Below are 23,986 nucleotides of genomic sequence, written 5' to 3' on the forward strand. Positions count from 1 at the left end.
AGATTTGTACTACCATGTCTGACTTACGTACACAAATTAATGCTAGCATCTCTGACTTAAATACAGAGATTAATACTAGCATCTCTAACTTACGTATAGAGATTGATGCCATGTTTGCGACTTAGCTCACAATTTGTACTCGACTGACACAGCTAGAGACATACCTAGCTATAGTTGAGATGCGTGCAGAGAGTTGGGATCTTAGTAGTTTGTATCTTTTATTTACATTTTTTTTTAGTACGGACAATATTTGATGTTTTGTAAATTTAATTTAATTTTGAATTAAATCTTTTTTTCCTTTTCTAAGTTAATTATTGATTTCTATTATTTCTATTATGTGATTGTAATTTTTATATCAATTAAATATTTATCCATAATTAAGTAAAGTATTTTGTTGCCATTAATAATTGGAAAATTTTTGTAATCATTGAACGAAATATATCACATTCGAACGTTTCTGCATTCCCTTTAGAGATTTCTGCAATAAATCTCCGTTCAAACTATTTATTTTACGTTCGAACATTAATTAACGTATTCGTTCGAACGATATCATAATCTGTTCAAACGGTAAGTCAGTGTCTTGCTAAATTTATTAACTTAATCAACCAATTTCCTGTTCAATCATGCATAATATATGTTCAAACATTGATTAACTTTGATGTTCGAGCGTTGTTGTATGTTGTTCGAACGGTAAGTTAAAGTTCTGCTAAATTTTGTCACTTAACACGCCAAATTCTTGTTCAACCATATATAATATCCGTTCAAATGTTTATTTTATTTTGTTCGAACGTTTTTTGTCAATTTTCGAATGGTTATTTTATTAAGGATAAGATTTTTCATCCCTATATACCATTGATAAATACCTTTCGTTGGTTTTTAGGAACGAAATTTGAATTTCGTCCTTACATCTCACTTTTTGAGATGATTTTCATTTCTTCACAAATAAAAATCGTCTCAAAAATGAATTTTTTTATAGTAACTTGTACACTTCAAGACTATATTTAACATAACTTGAAAATAATTAGTGTGTTAATTATTTGTCATGCATTCTCCTTCCCCATTCACATTATTTCGCAAGCAAGCTAACTGATATAATGTATATTTACTACAATAAATTTGACTTTTAGGAATGAAATTTGTTAGGGACGAATTAATTTTCATCCCTAAAAATCATTTTTGGAGACGTCTCCAAAAATTATTGAGCTACTAAATTCGTTCGAACGGAAAAATATCCATTCGAACAAGATATTTTGTGACGAACAAAATTGTCTCAAAAAAGGAAAACCGTTCGAACGGAAAAACTAGATTCAAACATGGAATTAATGTCCGTTTGAACAGTATATAATCTATTCGAATAATAATATTGGAGGGAAATTAATTTATTTTTCCCGGAAAAAGTTAATAACCGTTCGAACTTAAACTTCCTTGTTTGAATGAACATTTTTTCAATTAGTTTTTTTATTAGTATAGATTTGTGCATATATTTTTTCCATTAAAGTAATAAATATTTGTTCCATTAATTTATTATCATTTTCAAAATATAAAAATGTGTATATATTATATATTATGATTTGCGGTGAGTTAAAATATTTATAAATTTATAAATATATTTTATGTAATTAACTTCAATAGTGATTTATTTTATGTTAAATTTATATAAATACAACTTTAAAGATAATATCATTTTTCATATTATCATGAATGGCAAGTAAAAAGAAAAAAATAAACAAAGTAGTAAACACGAAAAATAAAAACCATACATTAATTACATCTCAAATATATAATGTTCAATACAATATAAAAAAGTAAAATAATAACTAAAACGATTATTGGGTCCTTAATATCTCAACATCCTCTTGCAACATTTTAATAGATCATTCCAGATCCCTAAGCTTGTCTATGATGGGCTCAACGAACTCCACAAACAGAGCTCGTACCCGATCCAAAGTAGCCCCAAGAAGTTGTCTTTCAACAACGGCAGCACTACTAGAAGCTGGATCTGTGGGAGAATCACTAGGCTGTTCTGGTGCAGTCTTTCGCAAGTGCCCCTTGCTCTTTATGAATGTGATCTTGTTAAGGAGCCCCATCTGTGGCAACCTCCGCTCAATGGCCGACACTGTAATCCCTGATCGGACTAGGAGGTTAGATATCAGCAGTGCAATTGGTAGACTACCTCCACTAGAAAAGCGTGACTCCGATCGAATGCGGAGGAATAAATACAATGCCAGATCAATGGGATCCCCCCGTGCTATCTACAGCAAAAATCTGGCTCGATCGATCCCGAAATCAGTCATGTATTTTTTCGAATCAATGTTATAGCTAACAATCAAATTAACCATTCTGAAAAATCCTATATAATCGGTCTTTCGGATCACCTTGCTCTCATCATATGGAGGAGCCGATGGGTCTCGCACTAGCTGACGCACCTGATCTTCTGTGAGACCATCATCAGGTAGATCCTCATCCTCACTACCATCTGAAGTAGCATCCGAATCTACATTCGGGGCTAGCGTGGAGGATGTTGCCGGTGTGTCTGAATCAGATGATGCAGCTTCTGGTCCCTGTGTAGCCGCTGCAGGATATACGTCGACTATACGGGAAATGTCAAGGAACTCAAGAATAATGCGGGGAGAGAAATTAATACTCACTCCCGGACTGATATGGTGTAGAACAGAGCATCAGCGCTAAGTTCTCCCATGACACGGTAGAACTCACCGACCATCTCTGGATATGCAGTCTCCCGCTGCTCACAGATCAGTATCCATTCCCGCTCGGTGAAGATAGACTGTATGCTCTGTCCCTCCCATGAAAGATCGAAGAAGTCAGACAAAATGACTGGACGCTCGACAAGTGTAGGCCTCGTCTCCGGAGCATGAGCTGTTGATCCACTACTTTGGCTGGGCTGATCTCTCGCACGTTTTCTTCCACTGGATGCTATTGATATACTGTTTAACCATAATGAAAGTAAGAATATAATTAACTATAATATTTAAATTATATTATCGAAGAATTATAGTATATTGAGCTGAATTGAAATAATTAATATTCGAATGGGCTGTTCTGTTCATTCGAATAGAGTTTCTTTGTTCATTCGAATGAATTTATTTTGTTCGAACAGAAATAATGCTGTTTGGCAACTAAGGGTTCGAACAGACTATAATTTATTCGAACGAAAGAAGCCAAACAGCCATGGCTGAGTTGACTCAAGCCCGAACTGAAAATCTTTCTATCTAGATGTTATCCTTTGTTTTAATCTGTAGAAATGATTAAGGAGTGAAGCTCAATCATTTCTACCGATTATTTTGATGTTATTTCCACGGAATACACCAAAATGGGTGGATTTCGGATTCGAAATCCATACCCCCGAAACACATCTCATTCCTGCAAAAAACTAAACAATAGAGGAAAGTTGACCCATATCTCTTAGAAGTTCAAATGTAGGGTTCCTATGGCAGTTGAGTGGCGGTTTTCGCGGCGGAGTTAAGGGGTGAACTCGGAGACTCTTGGTGGTTGCTGGTTTGAATGAGAGAGTTTTGTTTCATTGTATTCGAATTGGGTCTATAATGACCGTGGCGTCTCGTTCGAACTGGATAAATATCCGTTTGAACGGTTATTATATTAATATATTTATAATTATATTACTAATAGTAATATATAATAATAATAATATTACAAAGTAGAAAAGTATAAAAATGAAACTAATAATAGTATTATAACACTTTTAATTAATATATTTAGTATATTAATTTTAAATATATTGTTTCTATTATACTAAGTACATGCTAAGAGCATTAACATTGGATTCATCATTTTCATCTTCAAAATTTGATGAAAAATACATATTTTCTATAAACTCAAAACCTCCCTATCCATAACCCCACATTGAATTAGCCATTGGATTCATCAAAATAATAATATAATATGGTTTTTTAATAATAATATTTTTAATTTATTTTTTTCATATTTTACAATTATACTAACTATATGTTAATTAATAATTTAATTTGATACTTAAATTATTGTTTCCCAACTTAAATATATTGTGGCTCAAAATTGGAAAACAATAATTTAAGTAAATAAAATAATAGTTATAGAGTGTGAATAGTATGTCTTCAAATTTGAAGATGAATTGGAATGCACAATTCGTCAAAGTTTCAGATTTTAATGTTTGGTGAATCAAATGTAGTGATTTTAAACATAAATTCATCAAATTTTGAAGATTGAACTCATTTGATGAGTCCAATGTCAATGCTCGGTACTTAGTATAATTACAATGGCTGAATTATATAGGTACTATATATAAGTTATGATAACTATACTCCTAAAGTTTATATAATATTATAACACTAACTATAGTTACTAGTTATATAACTACAGTGTAAGTATTATATATAGTTACTATATAGCTATTAACTATGGTAGTTATACGTTATATAACTACTACAATGTATGTATTATATATAGTTACTATATAACTATAGCTATTATAAGTTATGATAACTATACAAATTAATCTAATTAATATAAATATAGATATAATGGATATTAGCTATATAGCTACTACAATATAAGTATTATATAGTTACTATATAGTTATAGTTATTATAAGTTATGATAACTATACTACTTAATATAATTAATATATATAATAGCTATTAGTTATATAGCTACTACAGTGTAAGTATTATAAGTTATAATAACTATACAAGTTAAAATAATTAATATATATAGTAGTTATTAGTTATATAGCTACTACAGTGTAAGTATTATAAGTTTTGATAATTATACAAATTATCATAAGTACTATTTCAGTGCAAGTATTATAAGTTATGATAACTATACAAGTTATCGTAACTATAATAACTAGTTACTATAATTACCATAGTTACTATTATAAGTTACTATAACTATAGTTATTATATTTTATATCACAAGATAGTAAGTTATATAATATATAGTGCAAAATTAGAAGACCAAAAGTATATATATTAATAAGTACTATATATTAATAGTTATTATATAGTATAAGTATTATATTAACTATTAGACTTGTAGTACATTATATATTATCAATTATAATATAAAATAGTAGGTAAAATATATAGTTATTATATAGTGTATAATATTAAAATATTTTGTGATTGGTTCGAACCCAATAACGTCCCGTTCGAACGGTGTTATCTCATGGAATGTGTTTGGAGGGAAATTTCGCGTCAAATACTCTGAATGTTAGTCTATTCGAACGTCAAAATTCGTCATTCGAATGCTCTGGTCGAACATTATTACGAAAATACCCTTTGAGCTGGTCTACATTTGAAGAATATGCTAATAAATATTCTGATTTGTTAGTTCGAATAACAAAATGACACGTTCGAACATGAAATAAATCGAGGCAAATTTGGCACCTATTCGAAATTTTTGTATTCGAATGGGTAAATTTCCAGTTCGAACAAGACTTCACAGATTCATATACCTGAACCTCCAGTTCATTTTCACAGTTGATGAATGTTTAATAGGAGGCAGAGCACGACTTTGTGATTTTGTGTGTGTGAGAGTGTTGTGGAGAGAGAGATACTCACAGACTTAGTGAGAGAAGAGATTCTTGAGAGAGAGAGGAGAGGTTCGAACAATAGGTATGTTTTTTTTTCTATGTTTTTTTGTATTTCGAGTTTCATTAATGTTAGTTTATTGCACATGATTTAAGTTTTCTCATAATATGTTTTCTGCTTATGTAGGTATTGTAGATTGATACTTTTGTTTGGATTGCTTAAATTGAAGGTAATATTTATAATATTTAGATTTTTGATAATTTATAATTAATTATGTTAAGATGCATGCTGTATATTTGTGTTTGTGCAATCCCATTTAAAATGGGCACTCTGGCAATATACATCTTATGAGATTGTGATTGTGAAAATTGTGTTTTGTGGCAAATGTTTTGTCTCTATTTCGTGTCTGGAATATGGATTTGTCCCATTCGAACGCTATAACGTTAGTTCGAACATGATCCTGTATGATAAGAATCTTGTTCGAACAAAATTCTAATATAACAAAAATTATAAAATTATAAGATATAAAAATATAGATTAATATAATATATTTACAACATAGTTTATATAAAATTAAATTAGAAACTTAAAATATAGATATAACATAGCAATTGTTAATATTTAAATTAATGTATAAAACTTATAAAAAATGTAATTAAAAAATAATATAGTATAATTACAAAATATTATGCACTAAAATTAAATTAGAAACTTAAAATATAGATATAACATAGCAATTGTTAATAGTTAAATTAATGTATAAAACTTATAACAAAATTAATTACAAAATAATATAATATAATTACAAAATATTATGCACTAAAATTAAATTAGAAACTTAAGATATAGATATAACATAAAAATTGTTAATAGTTAAATTAATATATAAAACTTATAACAAAATTAATTAAAAAATAATATAGTTTAATTACAACATATTATGCACAAAAATTAAATTAGAATGTAGCAATTGGTGATTAACTAGGAATGTAATGTTGCAATGTATTTGTGATTTGGAATATGGTTTTATTGTATAATTGTATTAGCAGTTAGATAGTTTTGAATTTTAAGGTTATTTTTATATGTACTTAAACCTTAGACACGTTCAAGAGTTGTGGCCAAATATTCTCTTAAAGAATGTTTGTGTACAACTCTTGAATTGTCCAAAGTGGACAGTTTGTGATTCTATCATCTATACGGCATATATATTTAGTTTAAACTCTTGTGTTAATCAATTAAAATTTTGGTTCAGCGATTCCTTACAGTCTTCGGATATGTGGTTTGTAAGTTTCTCGGCCCATTAATAGGGTTGACGACTTATCGTGACTAGCATGGAAGAAATTTGATGTCGAGTATCTATGATTTGCTGAAGAATCTCGCAATGTACGTCTTGGTTTAGCAACGGATGGTTTTAATCCATTTGGCAACATGAACACTTCTTATAGTACTTGGCTTGTCATATTAATGCCCTATAACCTACCACCTTGGAAGTGTATGAATGATCCATATTTTATGATGATTCTACTGATACCAGGGCCAAGGTCACCAGGAAATGAATTAGATATATATCTGCAACTACTAATTGTAGAGTTGAAAGAGTTGTGGGATCAGGGTGTCAGTACATATGATGCAGCCTCGTCGGGGGAGCTCAAGATGCATGCTGCAGTGATGTTGACAATAAATAATTTTCTTGCATCTGAAAATCTGTCTGGGTGGAGCACAAAAGGTAAAATGACTTGTCCTGTTTGTAATAAAGATACACAGTCTCAGTGGTTGAGTCAAGGTTGTAAATTATGTTTTATGGGACATCGTCGTTATTTACCACATGATCATAGATGGCGTTCAAATAGAGTAATGTTTGATGGAAGAGTTGAGTGTAGGGCATCACCGCTAGAGTTGACTGGGAATGATATTATCTCCCAGTTGGGTGATGTTTCAGAAAACAGATTTGGGAAAGATTCAAGGGTTTGAAAGAGAAAACGACAACCAATGGAGTTGAATTGGACAAAAAAAAGTTATTTTTTTGAATTGACATACTGGTCTACCTGTACACTGCGCTACAATTTAGATGTTATGTGCATCGAAAAAAATATATGTGAGAATATATGGATCACTTTGATGTCAATAGAAGGGAAGACAAAAGATACAGCTAACTTTCGTAAAGACTTGAAGGAGATGGGTTCCAGACCGGAGTTGCATTTGCAAGATAGTAGGTTGTCAGCTTATATGCCCCATCGGATGGTATACACTTTCAAATGATGAGAGAAAGAAATTTTGTGATTGGTTTATGAAAATCAAATTACCCGATGGGCTATACTTAAAACATGATAAGATGTGTTCGAACACATGATTGGAAGATAACTGGTCTTAAAAGTCATGACTGTCATGTATTTCTGCAGCGTCTGTTGCCGGTTGGTGTGCGTGGAAAGCTTATTCGAGATGTTCGTACAGCTCTCACAGAATTAGGAGGATTTTTCAGAGACATTTGCAGTAGATAGTTGAAAGTTAATGCATTGTTAAAAATGGAAGCTGACATTGCAATAATATTGTGCAAATTGGAGAGTTTATACCCGCTTTCATTCTTTGATGTAATGGTTCATTTGGCTGTGCATCTACCTCATGAGGCTTTACTCGCTGGTCCAGTTCAGTATAGATGGATGTATCCTATTGAATAGATTTTGGGAAAACTTAAGCGATCTGTGGGAAATAAAGTTCGTCCAGAAAGTTCGATTGTAGAGTCATATATTGATAATGAGTGACATACATTTTGTTCAATGTATTTTCGTGGGGCTGATACTAGATTTACAAGACCGAACTGAAATTATGAAGGTGGGCGAGAGATGGGAGTCTCATTGACATTTATTGTATTTTCCCAGACCGTGCTTCCCATAAGCGCACAAGGGGGTTACGATCTATGTTTGCGAGAGTTTGAAAGAGCTCGATGGTATGTCTTGAATAACTGCGCTGAGATTGATCAGTACTTAAGGTTAATGATGATTCTCTAAATCACTATTATCTTTAAGTTTATGTATAATAATATAGTATAACTTTATACAAATTAAACATTCACATTCACATGCCCAGCGGACATATACAACTACTTCGCTCGAATGGTGTAACTGACGTAGAAAAGACGCACGAAGAGGAACTTGCCTCGTGGTTTGAACATACAGTATTACTGTTAAGCCCAATTTTATAATATAAATTTCATGCCACTAAACTCTACTTTTTTTGTATATAATAATATTTATTGATATAGGTTGCATTGAAATATGGCGAAAATTCATCAGAAATCTCACAAAAATTGTATGCTCTAGAATGTGGTCCGTCTAGACGGGCCATTCAGTACTCAGGATGTTTGGTGCATAGATATAGATTTCACATAATTGATAGAGAAAGATATAGGAAAATTTAAAATTGTGGGGTTGTAGTCGAAAGAAGCCATGAGGATGATAATATTGACTTCTACGGAATTGTGAAAAATATCATAGCGTTAAAGTATGTGGGGGATATATGATCTGGCTGTTTAAGTAATTGGTGGAATGTCTCGAATCCTAGGTTAGGAGTGCGTAATGATGATTATTTTGTGAGTGTCAATTCATCTCGCACATGGTATGAGGACGATCATTTCGTTCTCGCTTGCCAAGCGAATCAAGTTTTTTATTTAGATGATTCAGAGTACGGAAACCCATGGCAGGTAGTGGGGAAGTTTGCACCAAGAAATGTATATGATTACATTCCAGAGGCAGACGAACCACATGAAGAAGCATATCAAAAAAGTGAAGTAGGCATCAATCTATTTGTTGATTTAAACCAATATGATATGGTTCCATTGCATAGAGAAGATGTTCAACCCGAAGTAATTGAGGGTGAAATATCAGAAGAAGATGAATCAACTGAAGTGTCTAGTGAGGATGAGGGCGACTGGTCCAGCAAAACGGATAGTGAATGAATTTCAAACATGAATTTCTGTAAGTAATATTAACATATAAATATCTTTAACATTTGTTTGAATAATAATTTGTTATAATTTCAAATAAATATGCCTCCTAAACGCAAAGCAACACGTGTGCCATCCCCATCCATTATTGACTCTCCGTGTGGTTCACTTGTCATCAATAGTGAGCCAACATCATCAGGCTCAGAATAAGGTATTTTATCAAATTAGATATCATATTTTATGTTCAATTTAAGTAATATATCTATAAAATAAATAAATTTATTTAAAAAGCTATGCTTTAATTGTTGTATATATAGCTGTTGTAAACAAGCGTTGAAGTAGAGGCACTACTAGAGGTGTCTGCATAGAGAAAGTAAGGAAAGTTGATAAAATCAAGGTTGATATTCCTGATGATCACACCGGTGGCTCCGGAGATTCGGCAGTGTGGCTTGCTTCTTATGTTGGTACACTTATTTGCACGTATGCACTGATTGCTACATCATCTTGGTCTAAAGTTCCCCAAGATGTAAAAGACCACATAAAAAACCGTTGTTTGGTAATAACCTGCATCTCAAGCAACTAAGTATATAACATGTTACTTTTAAGTTACTTTGTATTTATAGTAACTGTTTATAATTTTTGAAAGGATGAGTTTGAGCTTAATTTTGGCCAAAGAGAGGATCGATTAACGGTTGAGGAATTGATGTCGAATGCTTTTCGGAAGTACAAATGTCGATGCCATGCACATTATAAGAAGTTCAGTACTACAATAGAGGCGCGCCAAAATCCATTCCAAAATATTCTACCAAACGAATGAGAGAAAGTTTGTGATATGTTTGAAGATCTTGCTTATCAGGTAATATCACTGCTGTCTTTTTTTAATAATATATCATAGATGTATTAAACATATAGATTAATATTTTTTTCTTTTAGCACTAGAGTACTGCGAACAAAGAAAATAGATAAAATTTAAAGATAAACCATCATGCAGGTTCTCGATCTTTTCATCGTTTGTCTAACAAAATGGTAAGTTATTTTAGTGTCCGTTAAATATTAACATATAATACACATTTTCTGATTTAAGTTCTAATATAGATTTTCCATTTGCAGAAAGAAGAAAGTTTCGCTGACTATGATTTGACCCAATTGTATGCTAAAACACATAAAAATCGTGATGGAGTTTGGTCCAGTCCCGAAGCAGAGACAAATTATGTAAGTTTAAGTTTTTTTAATTTCATTGTCACATAATATTTTTGTTACTTATACTAACTTTAATATTTTTGTTTTTGTAGGACACGATGATATCTCTTAAGGAAACTGCTACAGATCCATTTGATGCATCATCTGTCAACGATGCTCAGATCCTTTTTCAAGTTCTTGGATCACGTTCTGGATATTTGAGGGGTTTAGGACGTTATGTAAAACCATCATCATCATCATCATCCTATTCTCGAGCCAAATCGAATGACAACAAGACTAAGTAATTGGGGGAAGCAGCACTTGAGATAGAACGATTGAGGTCCGAGAAAAAAAAGTTGCTGACCCGATTAGATCAAGCAGCGGATTTGGAGGCGAGACTAGACGAGATGATGCAGTTGAATAACTAAAAAATATTTGAACAATTCCAATCAATGATGTCCCAAAACTCTATGCCACCATCATAGTCTTCAAATTTATCTTTTTTTTTTTAATTGCATTATATTATGAAGTTTGCATTACTTTGAACAATTGATATTTGAATTACAATGTGTAATATTAGTATGATATTTGTAATTAAATTGTGATCTATATGATTAATACAGTTGGTAAATAACCAGTTCGAACGGTAAATTACCATTAACACATTCGAACCAAAACAGACCCATTCGAACAAAAACTAACCCATTCGAACAAAAACTAACCCATTCGAATGACAAACGAGATATACGGACTTTCGAACAATAAATTATTTGTTCGAACAACATTTATGTGTAAAACCCCGTTCGAACGGATATAATTTTCGAAAATAAAATTTCTGTTTGAACAAACATAAGTTTTGTTCAAACACAAGTCGTTTGAAAAATTTATTAGTTCGAACGCATAAAATTTGTTCGAACACCCAGTTCGTTCGAACAGAATCAAATATGGACATTAGTTCGAATGAATATTTCATATTGTTCGAATGGACGTCTCCGGTCGGATGGATAAATATTCCATTCGAACAATATATTGAGACGAAATCGGGTGATCAAAAAAAAAATTATCTACTGAATCTGCCCAATCTCGTCTCTAAAAATAATTTTTTTAGAAGAAATTTGATTTTCGTCTCTAAAAACTTTTTGAGATGGTTTTTACGAGACAAATTTGAGATGAAATTTTTTCGTCTCTAAATCTAATTTGGGACGAAAATTGTATTTTTTTAGACAATTTTTTATCTCAAAATACACAATATGTTGTAGTGACTACAACATGTAGACAAATTGATTACGTTCTCAGTAGTACTACTTGTGAATGGAACGTCTTCTCCATCTTTATGCTCCATTATGATCCATATAATGATGTTATATAACATTATATTAATATACAGTCAGATCACTATGAAATGGCTAAGAAAATTAAGGATTATAAGCTAGCAATTGCTAAATGGGAAAATTATTATATTTATATATTAAGTAGTTTTAATTAAAGATCTACTTAATTAATTTAGTTCATCCATTTTGACTCGACGGTTATAAGATAATATGACGGTTAAGGCCGACATGACGTACAGTAGTAGTAGTAAATAAACCTAGCTAGCTTGCTCATGCATGCTACCGACCTGACAACATTTGATGCATGCAGTACTTCAGTTGATCACATTCTAACCATGACTCACCTGCCCCCACAATATTTGATCACAATCCATGCTGCATGCAGGAATCCAACAACAGCCCGTACGTATAAATCATCGTAATTCTCCCAGTAAATATAGAATGATGATGATGATCAAGATGATAAACAAGAAACCAGCTTTGATCATCGATCTCATCATCATGTGTTAATTTGTAACAATACAATGTTACAAACAATTCATGAACTCTACATCCTTTGACTATTTGATCATCTTTATATGCAATATTCATGTTCTTTTGACTAATTTCTTTCTCAATATTACTATGTATATACGTACTGCAACAGATCAGAGAAGTGAATTATTTTGGCAATAAATGCTCATAAATCTAGCTAGTTAGCAATATCCAAAAGAGCAGCCAGATAAATTAATTACAGTACTGCGGATATATGCATGCATGAGATCTGACCCCCAAAAAACTCAAATTCAGTAACTCAACCTCAAAAAAAAAAAAAAACTCATTACCTACCACGATTTGGATAAGTTTGAGTTTTTTTTTTTTTTTTAAATCTGGATAAGTTAGACTTAAATACAGGTTAATGTCAGTAAATGACAAGTTACAAGTGGCCTCTTTTTTTTGTCTCCCTAACAAAAGCACCCCATGGAAATTAATGTCACTTTCTGATACCTGTAATTAAGGCTAGGGTGGTGAGAATCTTGAAGACAGTGCCAGCTCTCTCGCTCACCCGCCCTCAGGGTAAGAATTGCCATGGTTTCCCACAGTGATGATGGCTACATTTAAGGCACTTCCTACCATGTGTTGCTTTACGTTGCGCCACCCAATACATGTCATGCAAGTGACCGACCAGTTTTGGGTACCATCCAAACCATAATCTTATCTCAGATAGACCCTCACCGAACGTCTATCTTTTGTTTTATTTCTTTTTCAATAGACATCCCCTCTATATATATCTCCGTCTCTCTTTCACTCTTCATCAGCTTCTAACTTCAGCTTCAAAACCCACTTTTCTTGTAGGTTTCTCGTTGTCCTTCGCTCTTCTTCAGCTCCAGCAATGGTTTCTGCAGATGATGCTCGAACATTAGTTGGTGTTCTAGGTAGGATATAATATAGTTTGATCCTCTGAAAAAAGTATCATGTTTTAGTTTCATGAGTACTGACCCCTCAAAAGTTTTGATGATTAGATCGACAGAACTCGATCATTACCATTTTGATCTTTTTCACGATCCCGACTCAAAACTGACATGGGATTCTTAATTTGTTTTTGTTTTCAGGAAACATTATCTCTCTCTTCTTGTTCTTGTCCCCGGTGTAAGCTTGCTTTACATGTTTACAAATGGCAGTGATTTCGGCATTCCCAATATTAATTTCTTCCTGGCTATGAACCATCTGAGGGGGCCGGGAAAAGATCATATATATTCCTCTAGTACAAATTAGCCTTATGTTTTTTTTTTTTTCGACATTAAATAATTGGAAAGATCGAAAGATCGATAAAACTAAAAAAATTCATTTACATTCTTTATTTGATTATTATTATTATTATTATTATAATTTATAACGAATGGCAGGCATCTAATTAATCAATTCTCAGGCCAACTTTTGTTCAAATATGGAAGAAAGGTTCGGTAGAGCAATACTCAGCAGCACCATACCTAGCGACCCTATTGAACTGCATGGTCTGGACCTTGTACGGAGTGCCCATGGTGCATCCCCACAGCACACTGGTGGTGACCATCAATGGAACGGGGACAGCCATCGAGCTCGCATACATAATCCTCTTCTTGATCTACTCTGACCCGCAAAAGAGGCTGAGAGTTTTGCTTTTTGTGCTCGTTGAATTCATATTCATCAGCGTTCTCACTGTTTTAGTTCTAACTCTAGCCCATACGCCCAAGGAACGCTCTATGATTGTCGGCATCGTATGCATTGCGTTCAACGTCATGATGTATGCTTCGCCATTGACTGTCATGGTAATTTGTCTAATCAACCATATATATATACATATATATATATATATATATATTACTATCACCATACAGATATATTATAATATGGCACTAATAATATTTAATTTTGATATTACTCTTTCTGGGTTTTGATCATTTTATATCCTGCCAAAATTTTATTTTTTACGTACAATGGAGTCTCATACCGAGTAATTATAAGAAATAACAACAATATTGGGTATATAAATTAACAAGGATTTCCCGATATATAATATGCTCCAAATTAATTAATAGCCGGCCTTGTTTCTGAAGCAGTGAATTAATTGGTCATATATTGTAATATATATATATATATATATATATATGTGTGTGTGTGTGAAATTAAAAGAAAATATGCCATCTTGTGCTGCAGAAATTGGTGATATACACAAAAAGCGTGGAGTACATGCCATTCTTCCTCTCCTTCGCTTCCTTCGCCAATGGTCTTGCTTGGACTGCTTACGCTCTTATCCGTTTCGACCCCTTTATTGCTGTAATAATTCCACATATTCTCTTATCTTTCTCTCTCCCTTCCTTTTAACCATGTCCATTATAGTAATTAACCATGTGTGCGCTTCTCATGGTAATTATACACACCAATTGAAATTGGCTTGAAAATATGAGAAATGGGCCTCTATGGCTATGCATGATGAGTTTGGTGACAGGTACCCAACGCAGTGGGAGCACTGTTCGGCATAGCCCAGCTGCTTCTCTATGCTACCTTTTACAGATCCACAAAACGACAGATTGCAGACAGGAAATTAAGCAAAGGAATGTTGGATATGTCTGAGGTGGTGGTGGCCGGTGATCAAGATGACTCTAAGAAGAAGAAGGTAGGCAGTGCTGGACCTCATGTTGATGGATCTGCTACCGCTACTGCTTAATGAAAGGAGTTTCCACCCTCCTAACACCACTGTTGAATTACTGGACCCCACTTCCAAAACATTTGTCCAGTCTAGATCTCATTACGTGTCATTACTATGTTACTTTCTTCACTGTACCTGGCTTCGCCATTTACGTACGCGTGTAATTCCCTTGTTGCAATGCGGCAGGTCCGCAACCATGCTATTGGCTTGAGAACATTCTGTTTCATCGTGCAAAATCACTTCAACTTATTTCATCTCATCATTATAGTTTTTTTAAAATTTAAAATAATAATAATATTAAAAAATAATATTTTATTCAATTCATCTAATCACACAATCCAAACGAGCCCTAAAAATCTTTCTATCGTTTCCTTTCTGCATATCTTTTGGACTTTGTTAAAAGCCTTAAAAAAGTTCATTCCGATGATGCTTTGTATTATGACAATAGGGAAGATGATAATATATCTTACCTTACTACTCTCAAGTTTAGGTGTATATAAGTAATTGATCTTCCAATTGGTATAATAGCCATTTTCTTTCTTATAAAAGATGACGTTTCTCGAGAAAAACTCGAACCTCGCTTGAATCTATATTTCAAAAGTATAGTCAAAAGTTATAATTCGAATCTAGAAAGCCCTAAATTGAATGGAAATTTTATTGCAACTTGAGCATGGCATAAAAACCAAGATTTACAACTTACAGGGATCCTGAGACAACAAGAATATTGGGACTCCAGAACTACAAATACATACAACCTAATTCTCACTCCCCAGAGCTCTCACAGGAGGTCCCCAAATTGGACATTATATCTTGAACCAAAAGCCTGATTGTATTGAAGCCCGACAATCTTGAAATATCCATACACTCCTGCAGGTCAGCATCACAGGCTATCAATACCCACTCATGATCATCATCCAGATACTTGATCTCAAATGTACCCACCTCCAGTTTCAACCTCTTTGCCACTTCTTCTTTCAACTCCAAAATACACGAACCCAAGGAGATGCGAAACCTGATGATATCTTCTCTATATGATGCCTTCACTGTCAGGCTCTTCATCTCCTTCCTAGCTCTATCGTGTGGCATTGTGTGAGCAAGAGGAGCCATGGATTGGTTGGGAGCCATATTGGGACATGGAGGGTTTGTAGAACAAAATTCTGGGACCTGCTCATCCAACAGAGCATCTGCAACTGAAGGACATAGATTTCTCAAATCTTTTGAAATTCCAGAATCCTCAATCAGCATTCCTTCAAATGTTTCTTGAGGTTCTGTCATCAAAAGAACATCAGGTATTGAGTATGTAGCTGACATATTTAGTGGACTTGTAGTTGGATATGCCAATTCAGGGGAGCCCCCTACATTAACGCATTGCTCATTGATGGAAGAAACGAATGGATGCTTTGCCGGTACTGTGCTTTCATTTGGGGGACTAACTTGGCATGAACCGTGAGAAGTTGGGCTGCCAGCACTTTCTTCACACGAGCTACTCCTTGATTTGGACCTGCTTGAGCCTTTATCGACCTCTGGGGGAAACCTACTATGATCATGAACAAGTTTCTCCGGACAAAGCATTCTCTCTCCTTGCAATTGATCTCCCATGTCATCCTGTTGATGATTGTTTTTTAGTGTCGGTGATTCATTCATTTCCTGAGGTTCAGAGGGTTTAAAGCATGGTGACGTTTGTTGATTGGATCTGGCAGGAAGTGTACTGGGGTGGATAGAACTTAAACCAAAGGCTTCTTCAGCACCTTGAACAGATTCAATTACACGCTTTAGCTTAGAGAGGGAACGGTTGACCTTGTTGATCTTGCGAGAAGGCCATCGGGAGATCCCGTGCTGCCTACAGATGCGCTTCATTGTAGTAGGGCAAACTGCAAAGCAAGAATATTCCCAACAATAATACATTTTAATTGCTATTGTCAATTAAAAAAGTCAGTTTTTATGTATAAAAAATTCAGCATCACCCAAATCATGAAAGAAAAAATTGCAAGAAGCTTTTCACTAGCAATATAAGCATACCACCAAGGCTCTTTGCAGCATCTTTAAGACTACCAGCAAAATATTGTTGGAGAACTTCAAGACTAATTGATTTCTCAGTTTTTCCACGTTTTCTCTCTGATGTTTTTCTCATCTCCTTATTCTCTGAGGGAGAAAACTTATTGAGGCTTCCAGCACCATTATAATTTATGTAATTCAAGTGCACCATTAACTGTTGTTTTGATGAATCTACCTGCACCATATCTCCCATATTCGGCAAGCCATCAGGCCTAGGAGGTGATTTCGTAGATGGGGGTATTCGTACGGATTCAAGTCTTGAATCAACTCTCTCACCCGTAGAAACTTGAACGATTTCAACAGATACTTTCTCTTCAAGTTCAATACCTGAAGCAACCTTAAGACTCTGGAAATGCTGTTTCATGGTTGCCAGTAAGGAGCCCAATAATATCTGTTGTTCGTAGAAATCTGAGATGCCACGGGGCAGAAAAAATTCGAGAATGTAATCATCATCCCCAGTATGAGTGCTCCGTAAGCAGATTGCAAAACAGCTGGCTAGCCCAAACATTCGTGCATAGTGAACTAAGGGGTAATCAGTTTTGCAGAATAGGGTAACGTTTCCACAGAAACATGAATTATGAGACAAAAATGCTCTCCCAGCAACTCCCTGACCCTTTTGCAGGTGATGCTGAACACAGGCCTCCCGGAATCGCCACATGTGAGCATCTACAACATACAATGCCACATCAGTTGTTGACATGCAGACTTGTGCCATGCAACTACCATCAAAGCTAGTACAGCTCTTCTTCAAACCACCACCATGGGCCAGAATATTACGATGCCTGCATGGAACCCAAGTCTGAGCCAAAGGTAATTTGTGAGTTTCACACACCACAGTCAATATCCCCAAAATCTCAGCCAGCGCATTCTGGCGACCTTCATTACGGATCTGGTTTAAAACATTTCCAAGTATATATCTGTGTTAGAAAAAGGAACAAAAACTGAAAGAAACCGGATTTATCTTGGTGTCTAGAGCACAAATATTTGACATGCATGATATTTGCAGCTCACCTGTGTGCTTGGACAATCCAATATCTTGGAACTTTTCAGATTTACTGTCTGCAGGAGAACTGAAATTATGTGACTGAGGAATCTTGAAATGTTGAAGTTAGCAACAATATTTTCCAAGGCGACCAATTTCATGGGCAACAATATTTTTTAAAGAACCTCACGAAGAGCATAATCATCATCTAAATGTCATCAAATAAGAACACAGCATGAAATTTCACATGCACAGCAAGGGGAAAAGAGACTGACCTCAAGTGCTTTGCAGACTTTATCAAATTCAGGTGCATAATTGATCTTTGCTGAAGTCATGATGAGCTCAAGCACAGCAACACAGGACTGGCCAGAAGGCTCAGTCACAGGCAACGCCAAGGTTCCATGAACATTGTAATTCTGGGCATGATTACGACGTGGATATTCCAGCATGGAGTAAAACTGCACATTTGGAGTCCATTCTGGTACTCTTTTCTGGAAAACACGGCCAGGAAGTCCAGGGAGTCCATCGGTCTCCTCATCCACGGGAAACATGTACATCTGAGAGACCATCCTATACTGATGAAGTCCATTGATATGAGAACCAATAACAAAAGGCTGCCCTGAAGTCGTGAGCACATACTGACTCCCATTCTTTACAGGTACCCAAACCTGAGCTAGAACATTTTGTTCAGTCAAATCTTTGAAAGTACGAAGTGCCTGTGTCATCCTCTCCTTGATGGCACAATACCCATCTGGATTGTCCAGGGGCACCAGCTCAATAAGTGGAGATGGAAGTCTTTGCTTACCATCATTATTCACCATTGGCCTTTCAGCTATAGAAATGGGAGTACCTGTAGATGGTGTAACTTCAAAGTCAGAACCCAAATGAGTGAACCTCTGAGTGAAGCTCCAAGTGGTACAAAACTATCCTATTTTTTTATTGGACAATATCGACGAACCCAATTGAATATAATAAAAACTATTGCAGATGGTGACAAAGTCTCAATTCAAAGCCCAGGCTGAACCTGATAAGCAAACATCATCCAACACACTAATTCGTACTGATATGCAATTGTCTGCTTGATTGTTCAGAAAATGACTTAAGAGAAAGATAGAAAGAAAACAAAATCGAAGGAAATTAAGTGTATGCTATGCTTTTGATTCTAGAATATGAGGGGTCAATTCTTATCATTTGCTAATTCTTTTATATTTTTATCCTCTTGTATACCATATTGTGTACTTGGGCTATGCCTATTCTATTAATACAATTGTTTACTTATAAAAAAAAAAAAAAATCTTTTATATTTTTATATAATTGTACTAGTTTTGATTTTATGTGTTTATTTCCTTGTGTTTTTAATTCCTTATGTTTCTTGCATGGTCAAAGTCAAGTCCTAGTAAGATACTCTATAGTTTAGGGTTGTTATTGCTTGCAAATTAAGCTTTATAGCACCAATAAATAGGCCATCTATATGTAAACTCGAAAACAAATATATATTCATATTTCAACAAAGTTCTGTTTGATATTTATTTTATTTTCCAGTCGAGTGATTTCCTTGGCATCCCTTAAGGGTTTAAAGGTTTGTGTCTGGCTAAAACAATATCTAGTCTCTTCTTTCACAATTGGTATCAAAGCTCGTTGGCACTCTGAGATGGGGTAAAAAACAAGACAAAGAAGAAGGTAACCACCCCATTGATTATGATAGGAGGGTGAAGTCCTTTTAAGGCTGCAATTCAAGCTGGAGGTGAGAGGGGAACAAAGTGGCAGGTGGTTTGGCGAATATTGGCTCAGCTGGTCATATTTTATCCTACTCTTCCACTTGACAGCTGCCTTTCATGTTAATAGGTCTTTTTAACTCTTCATAAAACAGGGATTCGTCTCAGACAGTAACCTTTTGTATTTTTTGTACAAGGTACCAAGATGATTTCAAAGATTCTCATTTTCTAAGGATTCTATTATGGCCAATTTAAATTTTTATCATTTACTAATTTCTGAAATATGTATTTTTTCTAAAAAAATTTAGGATCTGTTTACTTGTTTTCTTTTATCGCCAATTTATCAAAGTTATTGTTAGTGATTAAATTTTCTAGCTTGAGAATATCTTTTTTACTGGCACTGGGTTTCTGGGACAAAAGTCCCGACTAATCCTAGGTGCAAAAGTTCTTGGCAAGGATTCTAGCTTGAGAATAGCTAGAACAAGATATTACCCTACTATACTTTATAGAGAAACACTTGGGGCCGGATGGGTGATAAGAGTAGATTTACACCCTTTCAATGATATTATGCTACGTATAGTATTTCACAGTGAAAAAATAAAACTGATTGCAACTTACCTCTCCCATACACCTCCTTTATTGCTCTCTCTCCCCTCTATCTCTCCTCAGTGATTTTCGTCCCTCTCTCTACCCTCTCTCTCCCCTCATTGCTGCATTTTTGGACTGACCTTTTGCAATTCCACTAATGACAGAAATCCGCTTGGACCAGTTAAGATTTATATAGCTTCCATCGTCTAAGTCAAAGTATCAGTACAGGTTTCCATTTAGGTCAAAATCATATATGAGAAAACATTCACCCCTGCTAGTCCTTGAGCAACAGAAACCTCTCAACCTAACAAGGTTTTCATATCTCAATGAGTTCAATAACTTCAAACCCTGCTGCTTGAGGATGCTAAGAAGGCTTGATGTGAGCTTTAATGGCTTTCTCTAGATGTGCGAAAAAAATCCAGATCTGGGTTTGTCCCTACTCGTATATCTCTTCGATCCATCCTTGATTATTTATACAAAAGCTCTCATTTTGACATTCTTTTGATTTCTGTTTTTGTGATTTTTGTTGTGCATTCATCTCTACTGATTATATATTTTTTCTTACCTATAAAAAAAAATTATAAATGAAAACGAAGCTTTCATAAGAGTAAATGAAGGATTCCCATATGGTAGAGATAAGAGGCGAAAATACGCAATCACTTGAGGAGAGAGAGGGGAAAGAAAGGGAGAAAGCAACGTGGAAGATATATGAGAGAATACTTGCCTACACTCAGTTCTATTTATCTTTTGCGAAAAAACATACTTGTCACAATATTCTTAGAGGGTGTAAATCTATTCTTAACACCCATCCTGTTTGAAGTTTTTCTCTACATTCTCTGTCAATTGCTAAGAGAAGGATGAACTTCAGCTACAAATGCATGGCCATATCATAATAGTTCCTTCAGTTTAATCTTCCCTTTTTTTATTAGGAATTATCGTGCTTCATTCTCTTTGCCCTCCACTTTCTCCGCAACCAAACAGGGCTTAAAAGAACCAGGAAAGAAAAAGCAGCAATTACGGTCTTTCCCACTTGCATACTCAGTGAAAAATCCGAAACTCAAAGAAGCAAAAAGTACCAGTATCGATACCAAAATCCAATTCTAATCAACAAACCAAACCAAACACTGTAAAAAGAAACTTCTAAACTTCTATTGCAACATTTCCAAAAGAAACAAATCAAAATATCACAACCCAATCCTATAACGATATGAGAAACCAAACTCACCGGATAGCAAACCCGAGCAGTCCGGGAGAGCTGAGGTGGGATGCTTTGCGTAGTCGTTTCCATCGAGGAAAGCCCAGAGAGGAGAAAAGGCCTGGTCGGAGCAGGAGAGGCAGAGCGGAGACATGGGGAGATTATTATCATTATTTTCGTGGTTGTGGTCGGAGAATAAGGATATCTGATCCAACGGCCAGGAACCATCAAGATCATCCAGATCCAGGACCAACGCCTCGAATCTGTCCTCCTCTTCCTCCACCTCTACTGTTGGTCCCGGTGACTTGGGAGGGAAGCCGGAGCTCTGTTCTTCCGGCCCGCCCATTTTCGTCGCACACTCTGTTTCCGGGATATAGTTTTTCACCGAATTGACAGAGGGTAAGGTAATCCATTGAAATCCGACAGCATGTGCTTAGTGACAAATATTTTATTTATAAAGGAATTATATAAAAATAAATAATATAAAAAAATAATATAAAAATAAATTTATAAATTAATATTATTTGATATAATATATTAAATAATAAAATTATTTTTATTATAAAATAGATCTAACTGATTATATAAAATTACATAATTTTATAATTTTATTTATATATATTTCCTTTATTATGTAACACTTTCTTAAAATAATTAGATTTTTATCTTATGTTGTGTCTCACGTGTAATCAAATTTAAAAAGAAAAAATTATTGGAATAATAATATTTTTATAATCGTTTTATAAAAATAAAAGAAAAATATATTGATAAAAAAATAAAATAAAAAAATAAAAAGTCTTTTTAATATTAATATAAAATTTGAATTTTAATAAAGTGGAAAGCTTAGATAATTTTTTAAAATACTATTCAGATTATACGGTTTAAAATGAGTTATAAATTAATTATATTTTTAATATTTTTCAAATATTCTATAAAAAATAATTTTTGTAGTTTTAGATTACGCAAGTGTTACGCATTTTTTTTGAAAAAAAATGAGTATATATGATAACTACATAAAAAAATAATTTTTAATAATGAATTGCATTCTTTTTCAAAATAAGTGTACAGTACTTACACAACTCATGATTATATCTAGTATTACTCAAATTTTTTTTAAGTGGTGAAATGTTTTGTTGTGTGTAAATGAGTTTATTTTGTAAAGAAAAAGAGAAAATATGTCCTTTTAGAAAGAAAATAAGACAGTCTATAATTAAGAGTAATGATCCGAAAAATTTTCAAATAGATAGATTTGCTTAGGACCTTTGTAAAAAAGTGAATTTTACTAATAAAAAATATATATTTTTTTTACACTTTTTCATAATAAGATTTATTTTTTATAAAAGAATTGCATCAGCCTTATCTATTTGAAATTTATAAAAATAATTAATCTTATAATTACTCTTAGTAAAAGAAAATGTAATAAACAAGTGTTAGTGCCGACGATGTGGATGACCAATGTGATGCTTAACAAAAGCTAATCTTACTTTACACAAATGAATATTTGCTGATTCACCCAACTACCATTTTTTGTTTGCCTTTCTTGGGGCACAATAAATAAATAAATAAATAAATAAAAACATTACCCTATAAATTTAAATTATGAATAATAAAGTGGTTCTATTGAGCCAATATGCGGGAGATCGGGAAACTTGTACTTAGTATGTATTTGGATGTTGAAATAAGTTGAATTGAGTTGAATTAAGATGAATATTATTATTATTTTAAAATTTAAAAAAATTGAATTATTTATTATAATTTGTGTTAGAATTTAAAAAAATTATATTAATAAATTGAGATAAATATAGGCGCAAGTAAATCTCATGCTCAAGTTTTTTGACATCATTTTTCTCTGGAATCTTTAGAGCAGCGTGCGTGGCAAGCATACATATAATGACCGGAGAAACAATGAATTGAGTATTTTTCCTATAAATTTAGTGAGGAGAGAAAGAAAATGCAAAGGAAAATGAGATAAACAAAGGACATATGAGGAGGTGAGAAGAGATATCAAGGTGGAGTTGAGTGCATTGGTGACGGATTTGCTGGTTTTCTTTGAAGGGGAAAGAACTAAATTCTGTTTAATTGATTTGCCTCGATAGTTTCAATGAGTTGTACACACAAAGTATCAAAAAATGTATTACTTTTATAATTATTTTTAATTCATCTCAATTTATTTTATTTTTATTTTATTTTATTATTATAAATTTTTTAAATTTTTATATAAAATAAAATAAATAATTTAATTTTTTTAAATTTTAAAATAATATTTTAATAATATTTTATTTA

General features: G+C 33.6%; 2 protein-coding genes across 2 annotated transcripts; one reads left to right on the forward strand and one right to left on the reverse strand.

Annotated features, from left to right (window-relative positions):
• The first annotated feature begins 13,223 nt into the window (after positions 1-13,223).
• LOC109002076 (bidirectional sugar transporter SWEET4-like) lies at positions 13,224-15,404 on the forward strand. Its single transcript, XM_018979662.2, has 5 exons — positions 13,224-13,414; positions 13,592-13,628; positions 13,909-14,287; positions 14,676-14,795; positions 14,968-15,404. Exons 1-5 carry the CDS (start codon positions 13,372-13,374, stop codon positions 15,184-15,186), a joined length of 798 nt encoding a protein of 265 aa, XP_018835207.1. The 5' UTR covers positions 13,224-13,371; the 3' UTR covers positions 15,187-15,404.
• Positions 15,405-15,805: 401 nt separating this feature from the next.
• Positions 15,806-22,117, reverse strand: LOC109002077 (protein NLP6-like). Its single transcript, XM_018979663.2, has 5 exons — positions 21,734-22,117; positions 18,481-19,055; positions 18,235-18,282; positions 17,188-18,112; positions 15,806-17,039 (listed from the first exon to the last, which is right to left on the reverse strand). The coding sequence occupies exons 1-5, from the start codon at positions 22,047-22,049 to the stop codon at positions 15,931-15,933; spliced, it is 2,973 nt and encodes a 990-aa protein (XP_018835208.2). The 5' UTR covers positions 22,050-22,117; the 3' UTR covers positions 15,806-15,930.
• Positions 22,118-23,986: the final 1,869 nt, after the last annotated feature.

The sequence above is a fragment of the Juglans regia genome, chromosome 2 (assembly GCF_001411555.2).
Source record: "Juglans regia cultivar Chandler chromosome 2, Walnut 2.0, whole genome shotgun sequence".
NCBI lineage: Eukaryota > Viridiplantae > Streptophyta > Magnoliopsida > Fagales > Juglandaceae > Juglans > Juglans regia.